This window comes from Clarias gariepinus, chromosome 3, assembly GCF_024256425.1.
Source record: "Clarias gariepinus isolate MV-2021 ecotype Netherlands chromosome 3, CGAR_prim_01v2, whole genome shotgun sequence".
In the NCBI taxonomy this organism is placed as follows: domain Eukaryota; kingdom Metazoa; phylum Chordata; class Actinopteri; order Siluriformes; family Clariidae; genus Clarias; species Clarias gariepinus.
In genome coordinates, this window is record NC_071102.1 from 24,530,000 (window position 1) to 24,546,380 (window position 16,381).

Here is a 16,381-nt window from a genome sequence, read left to right on the forward strand (position 1 = left end):
TTATCCGTGTGCTTGGTGGGTTTCCTCTGTGTACTCCGGTTTCCTCCCATAGTCCAAAGTCAGGTTAACTGGCGTTCCCAAATTGCCCATAGTGTGTGTGTGTGTGTGTGTGTCCTGTGATGGATTGGCACCCCATCCAGGGTGTTCCCTGCCTTGTGCCCTAAGACTTCCGAGACAGGATAAAGCGGTCTAGACCATGAGTGGGTGAGTGAGTGTAATATTTGTAACGTGTGCATAGCTATCTTGGTGCTAATTAGTTAGTTTTATTATTCCTTTAAGAAGAAGCCATCTCAGAGGCTTAGTGGTCAGCACCGTGACCCCGTCCCATCAGGGACAACGGTTAGATTTCTGCCTCAGGGTCTGTGTGCGTGGAGTTTGCTTGTTCTCCCTGAGCCTGACCGGTTTCCTCCCATAGTCCAAAGACATGCAGATTAGGTAAACAGCCATTTAAAAAGGGTGTGTGTGTGTGTGTGTATGTGTGTACCCTGGGTAGTATCCTGGGATAGACTCTAGGCCTATAAAAGATGAATGAATGTGAGAAGTTGATGGTTGTATGCTGCTCTGATGCCACAAGGCAACAATGCTGGTTTCCATTACAAGTACTAATATTTGTCTGGTCCAAGCATTTCTAACTGAGAATTATTAAAACTTTTTTCCCATAGTGGTATCTTTAGTTCAAACTCTTCAAATGTCAATTGTAAGGTAATAGCATCCCTTATCACTGATGGCAATAATAAGAGCATCACTTTCCTCAGTACTATCGTCATCCGCCAACAATGTCTATAACAGTAATGCAGATATTTTTCTTTTTTACCAACTTCCAACGAACCTCACGCAGTTTCCTCTTTTAACCTATCGAAGAGTAATTTCCAAAGAAAATGACTCGTTTTGCTGATAAACATTTGGTAAGATTTGGTTATTTTTCCAAACCAATGCAATGTTAAGAACTGCACTGGAACCTATTCATGCAAAATCCAGTGTATGAGGGTGTTGTGGTGTTTTGCAATGCAAAAAATGATTTATAGATTCCCCCCCCCCCCCCATTTATTTATCTTCAGTAAGTGTGTTACCTATATACATATAACAATAAGAGGATTCATTAGTTTTAGGAGTATGAGACATTGTCACCCTTGGATTGGCCAACACGGAGTCCAGACATTTTCCCCATTAGAAAATCTTTTGATTTTGAATGTGCTGGAGAAGGCTACACAGCGGTCTGACTTTCCCCCATTATCAATACAAGAGCTTGAAGAGAGACTAATACAACTCTGGAATGGAATAAATGTTGCAACACTGCATAAACTTATAACGATGCAGCAGCCTTAATAAAAGCAAAATATGTGCCAAAGAAATATATATTTTTAATCAAAGTTTAAATTTTTTTATAATAATTGGACACCACAGACCTTGGCTAATTAACTACATTTACATTTTAGGGAATATTGTATAGTAAAACAGAAGAATTTTAGCCAAACTCATTCTTGAAAGATAGATAGCCAATAAATATAGGAGCATAGAAAACACCAACTTATCCTGGACCAGGGTTGAAAACCACTGGTTTAATAATTAGATATTTATTAACTATATCAAAACAGCCTGCCCACATATTGTAATCCAAAATAATGTATAACTCCTTGTATGTCAGTTGTTTTTTTTCATGGCTGGCATATTTGAGTAGACGAAAAAGAACCCAGATCTGAGGAACGATAATAGTTTATTACCACAATGGTGCACATCCATCAGTATTACATAAAACAAAACACACAAATGGTGTCGTCGAAGCTCCTCCAGGGTTAAACTGACAAACATCACATCACTGAATGACTAAAAACTTACTAGATGTCATTTGTGAACACATTGATTTAAACTGGTGCATTTTAATTTGTTTTACGTGCAACCAGTTCCAAAAGTGTGGAGGCGAGCTTGTCAAGCGTGGAGGAGCCAGTCTCCACAGGCGGAGATGACGAAGGCTCAAACGGGTTGTAGAGATCTCCGCCATGACGATAGTCATGCTGATAACGATGCTCCTCTGTGTAGACCCTTTTCTCTTCTCTTAAGGATCTGGAATTCCAAGCAGTTTCTGAGAAAGAAAGAAGAAAAGAAAAAAAAAGGTTTAAGGTTACATTTAAAGTAAGTCAAAAAGGATTAATGTCTCCAGTGTTGCTTTTTTCGTGTTGCAACTCAAAACTAACATGAAGATCCAAGTCAGATGGTCTTAGTATTCAAAGTAAAGACTAGCAGTTTCAGAAGCAATTGCTTTATCCAAGAATCTGACCAAACTGCAGGAAGCGAACTAAACATGGAATGCATTATCAGGTTCTGGGTAGATTTTTTTTTTTTTTTTAACATACATGCTGCAAAACTGTGATGCAAGACAAGTTGAGCCTAAGCACAGAGCTCTAGTGCTCAGCCTAAATGCTATATGTTCTGACAATGTAAAATAAAATTAGATTCATATTAATATACACATTCAATATATTTATTACAGGAAGTGTTGCATCGATCCGAACAGCAAACAAGTCAAACCTACCGACTCTGTACATGAACTTGTGTGTGGAAGCATCCTTATAATTTCCCCAAAGAACCAGACCAGCAATATTTTTGATAAAACAATAAATCAAAGAACTGCTCATCAGTTTACCTCGGTAACCTCTTCTGTCATCTGAATGGCGACTCTGAATGCGCTCTTCAGGGCGGCCAGCCGAGCCCTCTCTGTAAGTATTCCACTGATATTCAGGCTCTTCGGGACCTCGGTTCTGTCTCATGCCTTTTGGATCTTCTTCAACATGTCTTGTATGTAAATAATCCCTGGAGTTACGCAAGTCACGGTCGTATTTTGCAGGCTCATGAAAGACCTGGTCATCTAAACGTTTTGTCTCCGGCATCTCTCTGCGCTGCTCCATTCTGTTACCACCGTAATAGCTGTCTGTGTAGTCTGTGGACGTCTGGGAAACCTGGCCCTTTTGCAAGAGAAAGGAAACAAGGAAAAAATTCAGTCTATACAAGTCAAACTTACCGGAAATGAATAAATAAAAATGAAATACATTTCTACCTGAGTGCGCTGAGTTTTATTCGTCTGGAACTCTTTAAGAAGGCTGCATAACTTATCCTTCAAAAAGTTAGCCTCTTGCACATTCTCGATCTGAATGTCATTCTACAAAAAGAAAAAAAATCATGTTTATGTTTATTTATTTAAAGCAAATGAAACTGACAGTGCAGGGGTTATAGTTGAAACTTACCAGGACATCCAGAACATTTTCCATACGTGGGGTTACACCTGAATCCATGTTGCTTCCGGACGCCTATCGAACACACAACATATTTAACAATGAAGAATTTAAAGTAAAAAAAAAAAAAAAACTAAAAAAAAAAAAAAAAGGAGCTTATACAGCTCTGTAAATTTACCTGATTATTTATAGGACCTGGTCTTCTTTTTGGGTTGTATTTTGAAGCAAGGTCATCGATTTGGCTAAAGGGGGAAAAAAAAAGTAGTAAAAATCATTAAACTAGTAGCTTTGCTTGTAAAGTATCGTTTCCCATTTAAGGCAAGATTTTATTTATTTTTTCATTTCATTTCCCATTTGGCAATTCCTATCCTCTAGTTGTAGAGTTGCATCGTGCGAAAGCCTTGAGCAATACGCATTTCTTCATATTTTGCATCCATGTATTGTTTAATGTAGTCCTGAGGAATAGTTCTCCAGGCTTCATGAAGGACTTCTTGTTTTGGCTCTCATTTTCACTCCAGTCTCTATACCTGACCAGTTTTAGAGGAATGTTTGTAATATATTTTTCATCTGTTCAGGCAAAACATTATTTTAATTCAAACATTACATAAAGCATGAACTAGTGAGTGAGCATGAACAGGAGCAGCTAATAACCGATGATTAGTGATTAGTATACTGCTGATACTTAATGGTTGGAACAGACGAGAGGGGAAACGAGGTTGCTGCTGAAGCTGTTACATAAAACACTCAATGTTTAAATTGTATCTTTAGACACTTTGATGCCTGTCGCATTAAAGCATATGTTTTTCCATTTCTTTAATTTAATCTACATCATTTAGTTTAATAAGAAAAATGAGGGGTTTTTCAAGTACTGTATATGCACAACTAACCATTCAAAGTTCCATCCTCACCTCTTCCGTGCAAGTGCCATCTCTTGTGGTGAGGCATCGGAGAACCTGCTCTTCCTTTTCCGTTTTCCAGATAAAGCATCATCATCATCAGGGAAGTAACTTTCATTTCTGCTGTACTCTTCCATTTCAAAAGCCCCACGCCTTCCAGTTTCATCTACGTCCTGAAAACGTTCTCTTTCCTTTTCTGTATACGGCATGGTTCTGCTCTGCCGCTGCCGTTCATCCATGCTAGACCCCGTTCCGTGGTGCGATGCGTACATCGGCTCTTGGATCCTCCCGCTCTCTTGATAGTCTTCTCCCGAGTAACCAAATCTGTTATCTGAAACGTTGCTCTGATAATAATCATCTTCGTCGTTATCTCTGCTTTTGTACGATCCTCTGCTGGGATTTCGTTCTTGGTACCATTCATCTTCATAAGACTGCGCGGCACCTTTGTCCGTGTAGCGTCTACTATAAGTCCCATCGCCTGAAAAACTACCTGCGTTCGCGTCATCTTCTGTGTAAGACGTTTCCATGTATTCGCTCTCTCGATAGGAGCTTCTCTGATCGTCTTGAGAATATTGTGAATTGTATCGGTTGTCCCCTGAACCGGATAAGTGCTGAGGCAAATCATTTCTGTATGACTGGTCGTATTGGTTATCTTCACGGTAATGAGACTGCCCCCGGTAAGAATCATGATCCACATATGACTGACTGTAGTCAATATCCTGCTCTCTCCTGTTGCGCACAGTTGCGGCTCGTTTTTGAGGATAAGACGAACGGTCTGCTGCTGCTCCATCGCATGCCATACCAATAAGAAAAGAAAAAAAAACTTTATTTATTCATACAATAAAGAAACCATTAAAAGGTACAAAAGGTAGAATTTAACAATAGCAGGGCACCCTTTAGGGGCACCACTCACCTTGATTTCGAACTGGCCTCCTTTTATCTGATCTCATAAGCGGCTGAAAGGAATAAATCAGGATACAGACAAGATTATTTCACGGCTTATGCTGAAGGTATGTATACATCTTTAACACATTCTATCTGACAATAAACAAACTTCTGGTTATAACTGTTTTATCCAAGGTCATTTCTGTTATTCCCTTTCTGGCATTTCACAGGCTCCGTCCTACACTGACCAATTTTCACGGTTAACGAGATTTCACTTTGAAACTAAGGTTAGAATAATATCCCGCCCCAAGAAAAAATGCTTCGAAATAATTTTCAGTCTGAGGAAAAAAAAACAAACAAAAAAAAACAGTCCAAGTGTGGACAAATCAAATATTTAAGTTAGCCATGGGCAGTGTAAAAGCTCAGTCCCATGAACTAGATGCCTGAACTAAATTAATGTTATAATATAAGCTCATAGGCTGCCAGACAATGTCCCATCATGCAATGTGTCGTGTCTTTGTGCCCTCCAGCATACCATCAGAACTCAGAATATTTTGGCTACTATACGTTATTTTCCTTACATTATTCGTGAAAGAATAGCATTTTTATACTTCCTCTCGATACTGTGTAATCATGTGGTGACTGCATGGAGTAAACACCAAAAAGCTCTATGTAAACTTGTAATTCATTTTGCTTGATTTTTCCAGTACAGGTAGTCCTCGACTTATAAAAATCCGAGTTATGAATGTCTGCAGATATAAACGAAACACAGGTCTCTGAACGGTTCATAAACAAACATACGTCTACAATTAGCATGTTTAAGCCATAGCCTGTAAAAAATGTCAATACAACCCATCCGGATGTCTAAATATTTCTGAAAAGTTTATTTCGCTTTATAGGTCACCATTTAAAACAAAACAGGCATTATAGATAATTTTCCTTTAGCTTTTCCGACTGTGAAATGTACTTATCCACCTGGGCAATACAAAGATAAGACATTAGCCTGGGCATGTTATCTGCTCGTTCCAGGTGCCGGCTTAATAACTTGTCCGCCCCTGCACCCTGTTGGTGCTGCTATTTTTTTAAAAAGCATCTTTTAATTTGAAATCTATTCAAATCAAACATTTCCACTTTCTACACAGTGTGAACTACTTTATAATTTAAATCACGGTGCCACCTGTAGAGTTTGTACAAAACCTACACTTATTTCATAAACATAGTGAGAGAGGTATAAGAATTAATTTTCTTAATAGAAAAAAAGCATGCCATGATGAAAGGACTTGCAGAACACAGGCAATACGGACTGAACAAAAGATTGTTTGCATGCGGCTGACATTCTTAAACAAAAAGTTATCATTCATTTTTAAGTAATTAACAAACCAAGAAAAATTTAAGATAACATACCACCGGATTTCCCCATCCCTCTTGCTTTTCTACAATTGCAGCCTTAGCCCTCGCGACAACACCTGCTTGCTTCTCTGAAGTCTTTTCCCATGTCACCAAGTCTGGCCTATACCGCTCCTGAAAATACATACTCAAGACTCATTTTGTGTGCTTTTCGTACAATGATTACTCCTCACCACGATGACAGAAAAGGCCTCGGACTCACCAGGTATCTCTGCCGGTGCCTGCGACCCACAACATGAGTGGCCATTTCACACAAGTCCATCTGGACTGAACACAGTCTGCACCTGTAACTCGGCAGGGATTTGCCATTATTTGAGAGAAAATCCTCTTCTTGCACCAAGTCGCTAAGCCCTAAACACAAACAAAATACATAACCTCTAGAGGTTGAAGTTGCATGTTTTTCCTCCAGAACTGCAAAAAATGTAGAGATCTAACTGAATTCACCAGTAAATAAAAGCATGCACATTTTAAACATTCAGATTACATGCTTTATATTAATCTCAAACTATTGAAATCACTGCTCCAGCTTACCGATTACGGGCTCATTGAGGTTCAGGTATGTCAAGTACTCTTTGATACCAGACCATTGTGGTAATGGGGCAGGCTTGGGGATAATGCCTATAAAATCACCACAAATTAGTCAAGCAAAATATTCAAGGAACAAAATCATTAAAAAAATTGGAGAACATTATGTTTTGTTAACACAGGCTTGGAACACAAATTCTAACTGATTTAAGTAGATTTGTGTACTTGTGGGATTTAAACTGTAAAGACAGGAATAACTGTTAAAAAAAAAACAATTTCTCTCATGTGACCAATTATAGTCTTCTAGTAATATATGCCTCAGATGGCCTCCGCGCCAAGTCCAGAGAGCGTCCGAGGGGGCCTCCGCGCCAAGTCCAGAGGGCGTCCGAGGGGGCCTCCGCGCCAAGTCCAGAGGGCGTCCGAGGGGGCCCCCGCGCCGAGTCCAGAGGGCGTCCGAAGGGGCCCCCGCGCCGAGTCCAGAGGGCGTCCGAGGGGGCCCCCGCGCCAAGTCCAGGGGGGGTCCGAGGGGGCCCCCGCGCCAAGTCCAAGGGGGGGTCCGAGGCGGCCCCCGCGCCAAGTCCAGAGGGCGTCCGAGGGGGCCTCCGCGCCAAGTCCAGAGGGCGTCCGAGGGGGCCTCCGCGCCAAGTCCAGAGGGCGTCCGAGGGGGCCTCCGCGCCAAGTCCAGAGGGCGTCCGAGGGGGCCTCCACGCCAAGTCCAGAAGGCGTCCGAGGGGGCCTCCGCGCCAAGTCCAGAGGGCGTCCAAAGGGGGCCTCCGCGCCAAGTCCAGAGGGCGTCCGAGGGGGCCTCCGCGCCAAGTCCAGAGGGCGTCCGAGGGGGCCTCCGCGCCAAGTCCAGAGGGCGTCCGAGGGGGCCTCCGCGCCAAGTCCAGAGGGCGTCCGAGGGGGCCTCCGCGCCAAGTCCAGAGGGCGTCCGAGGGGGCCCCCGCGCCAAGTCCAGAGGGCGTCCGAGGGGGCCTCCGCGCCAAGTCCAGAGGGCGTCTGAGGGGGCCTCTGCTGGTCTCTAAGCAAGTCTAGGGCATCCGATGGTCTCTTAATATTTTCTGATGGTCTGCTAACAAAGACCTCTGGTGGTCTTCGAGGAATAAATGCCAAAGAGCTGTTCTGTGCTGAACAGCTTTGTGATATAAACCTTGCTGAGGGGAAGGATTTAGCTGAGACATAATGGAATATATTGGTTTAAATGCCCAAAACTGAGCTCTTTTAGTTTCTTCCAGACAGAGATACACTCTTACATCATGGAAACAATTCCACAATGGTGGAATTGCAAGACTTGCAACAAGCTGAAACAGAAATAGCTGTTTGCATGAAACAACTGAATCTGAAAGCCCTAGCATTGCATGCCAGGACATACCCACACCAACTCTTCAATCCAGAACAAGTGCTTATTTCGGTGAGATTGAACAAACTGCCAGGAAGAAGGGATTCACTGGCAGCACCCTCTCTTCTTTGTCCAAGTTATTGTTTAAGAGCTGAACTAGTCTTGGTACCAGATGGCTTGGGCTCCCCAAACGCATCTGGCTACCAGATATACCTTACTCTGCTTGATCATCAGCCATCTCTGAAATTTCATGGCTGCACAGTGAGTCCTCGGTAGTCACAAAGAAGCAAAAACATCTGATCTCAGGGTCTCAGTATGTTCTCTCTCAGAAATGCCAGTCATTCAACTGACTCAAGTATTATTGCTTATGTGGAAGTTTGCTTGACACAGAGGAGTACTCGACATGTTTACCATTCACCAAGCTGTGGTTGAGTCATAACCATGGGACAGGAAAACGGTTATTGCATGCAGCCAAGTCTGAATCCCCAACTTGTTTTTTTCCAATGCCTTTCAAGAAGGAGGGCTGGTTCCAGCAATAACGGACTCTGCATCTAGGTGATGTTGTATCACCTGGGTCTTATGGCTGAAGCAGATAAATCTGTTGCTGAATGATTAACAGTTTCTCTTAGACCACTTAAAACTAAGAGTAACCAATAATCTTTCAACATCTTCCTTTCATGGATTAGAAGTATTCTTCAGCTCTGAATATTTCACTTCTGGAAAAAAAAAATCAAAATCTTTGCTGCATCTGACAGACAATCGAACATGACTTCTCATGGTCCAGTGTCAAACTGTGCTTAATTCACTTGACTCCAGGATGTTAAACTGACTCGACATACATGGAACTTAACTCACCTGGATGTTTTCTGAGTTACCTTGTGATGTCATCATAGAGTTGTGTGAATACTCTTAATGGGCATGAGGTGTCTAATATGATTCTGGTCTTTGATATGTAGGAAATAATCTGCAAGCCTTCCAAATCAATCATATTCTCAAGGTAGTTTGAAATGCAGTAATACCACAGCTATGTGTGGTAAGGAGTCCCTAGTACCACAAATAACCATGAAAACTGTTACTCCAGTCTGATAGCAGGTGAACCAGATTTGTCCTTGTGAAAATGCAGTTTCTGTAGATCATCTTTTACCTTCCCCTGTCCTAAAAAGGCAGTTAAGAAAGGTATTCACCATCTAGGGACCCTAGTAATGCCCATAGGCAGCCTTTAAAAAAAAAATCATAAAATAAAAAGACCACAACAGGCTGCCTTGGAGGATCAGGATCAGTAGACTTAATTGGTTGTCGTTATGAGTGAAGTTCAAAACTAGGAGAAATATAGATTATTGCATAAAATACAAACCTGAGGGCTGAAAAAGCCTTGGAAGGATTTACTGGACAATCCTAAACAATTTCAGTTTTAAAAATCTACAAATGCTTCTTGATTACTTTTTAGATTTTAATTTATCATTATATAGAACTGCACAGTTATCTTTTATCTTTTTATGATGCATAATGAGTTGCCATGGCAACAAACTAGGCTTGACTTACCCTTATCAGCTAGGGCTCGCTCCCTCTTTGTAGAGTTAAGGCCAAAAGTGCATGAAAAACAGGTACAGGTGAGAAAACATATCAGAGCAGAGACTTGCCTGCAGTTGCTTCTTTTTTTTGGTCAAAAATAAAAGTAAACATGTTAAATGCAACACTTACATTCTTGTTTCTATGCAAGTGGAATAAGCGGCAATGTGTTATTGCCAGTGAAATAAGCAAAGTCAGCTTCAACTATTTGCCCTACTGACCAATATCATGTGTAATACCCACCTTGCATTTTTTCTTTTCTTTTTTTTGCGTGTGACGAAGCACAAACAAACTTATACTTCATCGAGAAAAAGTGAGAAGGCAGAAAAAAAGTAAAGACAGAAAGAACTTGGTAAGCGAGAAGCACAACATTTATAGTAACGTCAGATCCATTTTCTCTTATTCAAAGTGTAAACAAGAGTGGAAGTGACTGGAGTGGGGAGAAATCGAAAGATCATTGTGCAATTAAAAAGCCACACATGAGCCACGTATTATGAAGCGCCATCAGAATGGATCAGCACAACATTCGGCAAAAATTATTTTCCGCAAGATTATAAATCTTGATGTCTTCTGATTAGATTTCCAGCACTTCTGTGTAGGTTTCAAACAAAAAGAATTACACAAAAAAAAGAAAGAACGAAAAAAAACAGTGAGAAGGATTTCTGAAGCGAAAATAAAATTTCACATCAAGCCATCTTTGACTAAATATAATAAAGTTAATGGAGAGTTTTGTTTGTAGCAGTCAGTGGTGAGAAAACATGTTTGGACATCTGCAGGCTGAGCCAAAACGCCTCCTCCAGTAGAAGTATGTGGTTCCTGGCCAAGTCTAGGAGTAAATAAGGTACCAGAATCTCTAGCAGATGCTAGAAATTTGACTTGCGAGAATATACCATAATGAAAAAGGTAAAAAGAAAAAGATACTAAAGCGATAAAACAAATTTTTGGTGCTCTTACGTACATCTTTAAGGTCCTTGTACATTTCATTTCTGTGGTCTCTTTCAGACCATTCTCATCTCTTATCAGTGTCGATCAAATTCATCGGCTGCATTCGAGGCTCTCCAGACCCCAAAACAAGTGCAGCTCAAGTTTAAACTTGACAGCGATTGGTAATTGAGCAGGATTTCCTGTAGTGTGAAGCATGAAGAACTGCGCCCAAGTCTTACTGCGTTAGACCAAAAAACGATGAATGACTTAAAACATCTAGGAAGTAGGGTTTATAGGTGGAGCCTGACTGAAGAATCCGACGTTATCACTGTGATGAAGGATCGTGCCCTCTGCACCTGATTATTTTAAAACTGTGATAGTTTCAAGGAAGGAACAAGCAAGATAAATAACGTGATGCTGCTGGAGACAGGATGATGGTGTGATATTGTGGATTAAATGTACTGATTTATTATAAGCCAGATGACTAGAGCTTTGAGAGAAGAAGCATGTTATACCGTAATAGAAAGTAATTTGACACAACGTTATAACATAGTTTGGCATATAACACACACGGTGGCATAATTTATGATATGCAATTAAGTGAATAATATTTCATACTAGTTGTCTTTCTGCACTTCTTTTATACATACACATAGTACCTGTGCAAAAGTCATAGGCACCATTTTATATGCTGTACTAATTTTGTTATATATATTTCTCATGTTTGCATAATAATGTACAAAATCATTAAGTATTTACATATATAACCTAAAAATTAATTAATAAATAACATTACAGGAGAATATATACATGGCTGTAAAGAAAGAAATATAGTACAAGATGGACCAGTTTTCAGATGGAAACAAAAAGGTTAATGAACGCTCCTGGAATTTGCATAAAAATAGAAAGGAGCGAGTGTGAAAGTTACCAGAACAACTCATATTCTCCAGCAAGCTCAGTAAAACCTAACAGTACTGTGTAAAAGTCTTGGGCACATACAAAAATATGGCATAAGCAAAAGATGCCTTTGAAAACACTTCTGCATAAAAGAAACTTCTATAAAGAGCAATAAAGAGTAATAAAATAAACAGTCAATATTTGGTGTGAAAACTCATTGCATAAAATCATAAGTTTTAGACACAGATTTGTGCAGTTTTATTAGAAAACAGCTGTTAGGTTTTACTGAGCTTGCTGGAGAATGTTATTTGTTTATTCATTTTTAAGTGATATATGAAAAGAGTGAATGATTTTGTACATAATTATGCAGACATGATAAACATAGAACAAAATTGGTAAGGCATATAATATGGTGCCTAATACTTCTGCACAGTACTCTGTGTGTGTGTGTGTGTGTGTGTGTGTCTATTGCTCAATCCAGCCATGTCTCACTCTCTTCATTTAGATTTACCTCTCTATCTTGACTTCTATTGCACTATTTCTATACATCATTAGTCTCTCTATCCTGAACTACCTACACCTCCCTTTACACTTGTTCATTATTTGATCCATTTGATTCCTCCCAATTTATATTTAGATTTCAATCTCTATCGACCCGTCTCTCCTCCATACGTCACCCTAATAATCTACATACATCTAGTGCTCAGTCTATTTATTGCTCTCTCTCTCTCAATCTAGATCTACCTTTCGTCTTTCATTCTCTATCCCTCCATCCATTTCAGCAGTTCACAAACCTTATTCCTGCCCTGCATCTCTCAGTGTTTTTCCTGCTTTACTACACCCACTTTAATTACAAAGAGTCTGTTAATTAGCTAACTGAGGTAGAGATGAACACTACTTATTTATGAGATTAATCTAAGTATGGGGTATTGTATAGGATATGTGGGAGTCAGACTGAAATGTACATACCTTCTGATGCTGTAAAGTGGTCAGGTGGATCTTATAGTTAGTATCTCCTCTAATTCTTTTGTCACAAATCTGTAAAATAAGAACAAATTAAGACAAAGTCGACATAGTAATGTTTTTTTCACATATTCTCACACTGTTCCGGGATAGCTAGCTCCATCGGTCAACACAAACCGACATCATTATTTAACATTACCTGTACAAAGAATAAAAAAAACGTAAAATCTTTATTAAATAAACATGAAGCTGTTTTAACCGACTGGTGATAAACTTAGTTACCGTGCAGTCTATAAACTCGTTCGCCTCTTCGTCGTCGTAAACAGTCAGCAGGTCGGCCATTGCTAATCCGCTAACTCCGATTCAGCTATCTAAAGAGCTAACAAAGCTAATTATTATAATATATTACGTACGTTATAGTGATTTTATTGTTCAACCTCTTTTTAAAAAAAATCGGTTAATTTGTAACTAGATATCGTTATAGTTATTTATAAGGAACTACCTTTAATATACAGTAATATGCAGTAGCTCGCTACCCTGACCAGGCTAGCTCGCTAACTTCCGGAAGAGTATGCAAATTAAAAGCCACTCATGGCCGCCTTCGATTGGAGGAAATCTAGAACCGGAACTGCGAGGTGCGCAAACGGAAACAGTTCTCAGAACAGTTCTAGGATCGCAGAATGGATTTTTTTTATTTAAACAATACAAATGGAATACAAAATTTCGGTGGCCGAGAAGTGCAAAACAAAACCGAAAACAAAATAACCAATTTAAAAACAAAATAAAAACAAAAACAACACACCTGAAAACAAAATAACTAATTAAAAATCAAAATAACAAATCGGAAAACACAACGACATTTTCCAGAAACAAAATACCAAATGAGGAAACACAACAATGATTCACTCAAACCGGAAAAGGTAGGTATAGTTCGCAAATTTTAATTCTTATTGCTGATTGGATGAGACAACTGTCACTCAAGACATACAAGGGGGACTATCAAGTGAAGTGTGAATAATTTTTAAAGTACATTTAACACAACTTGTTTGTCCAAAGCGCTGTATAATCCTAAAATACTGAAATGAATCCTTAAATAAAAATACATCTAATTGTCCTTGTGACTGCATTACTTCATATATATTAAGGATTACTTTTAGTATTTTAGGATTATATGTTACTTTGGGCAACTAAGGCTACGTTTACACTGCAGGTCTCGATGCCCAATTCTGATTTGTTGCCTATATCGGATTTTTTTGACCGTCTGTTTACACGTTCTTTCAGCTATGACTTATATCCGATACACGTGTTTACACTTGCCATACCATCTGAAACGTTGCGCATACTTAAAGGGAGGTTCTTGCGCTACACACTAGCCAAGATAGACGAAGGTGAATTATGCCTGACGCTCTGCGATATATGCAAAGTTCGCGAAACATCACCAAACGGAGGAGGGGGGAAAACGGCATAACTGCAGCCTGCGCATATGCTTCATTCACCACATACTGATTTCTTAATTGTATTTAGCCACAATAAGCATTAAAAAGCCGAGGGGAGTGGAATTATAACATCGCATTTCACCTGAGACTCAGGAAATCCGATCTGGCTGTTTACACGACAATCACATTGGTACATATCTGATTTATATCTGATTCATTTCCACATATGAAGGCAGGCACGGGCACACATAGAGATCAAAGGGGGCTTGAGCATCTGCCCTTTTAATTCCTGGAGAGAAAGTGCCCTTTTTTCTGGGGTGCTTTTTAAAAAAAAAAAAAAATTTATAATAGTTAACCTGTGTTTTGCTAGCATGCATGCCTCATGAGCTACTAGACTAGCTAATGTGTAAGGGATAATCGCTAAATATTATCCCGCTTATTACATGGCTACCTACCAAATAAATAATTATTTTGACACAAAATATTAAAAGGGAGTTTATTGATTTAAGCCCGATTGTATTGCTTCCGCTAAAGGAAATAGTCCACTCCGTCTCTACGGTTAGAATCCTGTGAGTCCATAGCAACGCTCTGTTCTTCATGTTCTGTTCTACTCCGCACAGCCGCTTTTATCAAGAAATAACAGACCGCATTCCACACTGGAGTTCAACCAAGCCATCATGTCATAAAAGAAGTTAGTAATAAGCTTACTAAATAAGCTTAATAAAGTTACTGATAAGCATATATCATAGCATAAGTTGGTGATTTAGAGGAAATCTACAGATGGAGGATAGATACACTCTAAAACATGTAGTAAATCTGAGTAACTGCATCTGGTACATTAATCAATAAAACTGAGTAGAAATAAGTTATCATTAAACATTAAAAATAACAATATTTATAAATTAACTTTTTATTTATGAGTAATTTAACTTTTTTTTATTTTCTCTAAACCTTTATAAAATAGTAGTCCATACAACCACAAATACATACATGACATTGGCTTTTATTTCTCAATTATTTTGGTAAGTTTAATTCAAACAATCAAGTAAGATTTTCAGAGATTTTGTTAAGTTAATAAAGTTAAATATTTCTCTAATATTTACTAAGCCACAGAATATTTTTTTAGAGTGTAGTAGGTATAAAACAAACTCCATCTAAATGTGGATTTTGAAGGTTTTATTTGATGATGGTGATACAGTCCTCCCTCAAATGTGAAACTAATGTCAGTCACCATCAGTTATTGTGTATGTGTACATGTAAGTTGCTGTATTTTTGTATTTTTTAAAATCATTTTTGCAGTGATTTTTTCAGTAAAGTTAACAAAATACCAGCAACAACCCTCTTCAGTTTAGCATGAATATTTGTGTTGATTTAAAAGTGTTATGTGTTTTGATAACACCAAAATAATTAAAATGATGTAGTGCCTTGTGCAAGAAATAAACAAATTATTAGTAAAACACACCCCTCTGCTTAATGCAGTTATTTTGGTGATTCTACTCTAAATGTTTTCAAAACATGCACATTGTGGAATGGTTTCCTTTGCTGCTCTATAAACCTAGTGAATACAAAGGAGACCATGGTTTCTGTGTGAACTGATCAGACATCTTTTGAAAATTAAACAATTGCATGAGTTTGAGGAAGATAAAATTAACTTTTTCAATTATTTTTTTTTAAAAAGGAAGTCAGTGTTGGGTTAATATATATACTTTTTTGTTTAAAAAAAGAAAAAAAAAACGTAATTATAAGAAGTGCCCTTTATTTCACTTGAGCCCCTGCCCCTCAAAATGTCTGTGCACGTCCCTGTATGAAGGAGGCCTTCATGTGTCACATATGAGCAAAAAATCAGAATTGGGTCACATTTACCTGACAGTGTAAACGTAGCCTATGTTTACACTGTTAACAATAACAACAACAAAACATTAATTACAACAAATCAAATACAAAGGACGAAGAACTATAAATTTGACAGTCTAAAATAAAACTAAAAGACACGAGAGGATAGATATAAACAGTGGAAAAGATGTAGCAAGAGACACATTACTTAAATTAAAAATATTGTCATAATAATGTCAAAGTCTATTCTTCTTCTTATTAAATTGAATTAGTTTAAGAGAAAGGCAGCACGGTGGTGGTAGCACTGTCGCCTTGCACCTCCAGGGTCCGGGTTCGATTTCTGGCCAGGTTCGATTCCTGTCTCTGTGTGCATGGAGTTCTCCCTGTGCTTGGTGGGTTTCCTCCTGTTTCCTCCCACAGTCTAAAGGTATGCAGGTTAGGCTAATTACCCCGGGTAATACCCCGCCTTGTAGCCTAAGC

The 16,381-nt window shown here is 39.0% G+C and overlaps 1 protein-coding gene across 5 annotated transcripts; it reads right to left on the reverse strand.

Annotated features, from left to right (window-relative positions):
• Window positions 1-1,697: 1,697 nt before the first annotated feature.
• On the reverse strand, window positions 1,698-13,227 carry si:ch211-13c6.2 (uncharacterized protein LOC100000125 homolog). 5 transcript variants are annotated; one of them, XM_053492362.1, is made up of 14 exons: window positions 13,135-13,227; window positions 12,915-13,011; window positions 12,639-12,707; window positions 9,822-9,846; window positions 6,947-7,033; window positions 6,618-6,766; window positions 6,413-6,529; window positions 5,035-5,079; window positions 4,136-4,923; window positions 3,406-3,469; window positions 3,240-3,302; window positions 3,053-3,154; window positions 2,642-2,960; window positions 1,698-2,080 (listed from the first exon to the last, which is right to left on the reverse strand). In XM_053492362.1, the coding sequence occupies exons 2-14, from the start codon at window positions 12,972-12,974 to the stop codon at window positions 1,878-1,880; spliced, it is 2,091 nt and encodes a 696-aa protein (XP_053348337.1). In that variant the 5' UTR covers window positions 12,975-13,011; window positions 13,135-13,227; the 3' UTR covers window positions 1,698-1,877. The 5 variants fall into 5 exon arrangements, with proteins under 5 accessions (XP_053348337.1, XP_053348339.1, XP_053348336.1 ...); XM_053492364.1 differs by having other exon boundaries at window positions 4,136-4,904; window positions 5,037-5,079; window positions 12,915-13,202; XM_053492361.1 differs by having other exon boundaries at window positions 12,915-13,202.
• Window positions 13,228-16,381: the final 3,154 nt, after the last annotated feature.

Bases quoted from the DNA above. Each gene is read 5' to 3' on its own strand.
- si:ch211-13c6.2 (XM_053492362.1), bottom strand. From the start codon at position 12,974: ATGGCCGACCTGCTGACTGTTTACGACGACGAAGAGGCGAACGAGTTT. The intron at 7,034-9,821 runs GTAAGTCAAGCC...GTGATTTTATAG, and splicing joins GCGAGCCCTAGCTGATAAGG to GCATTATCCCCAAGCCTGCC. The intron at 6,530-6,617 runs GTGAGTCCGAGG...ATGTATTTTCAG, and splicing joins GGCACCGGCAGAGATACCTG to GAGCGGTATAGGCCAGACTT.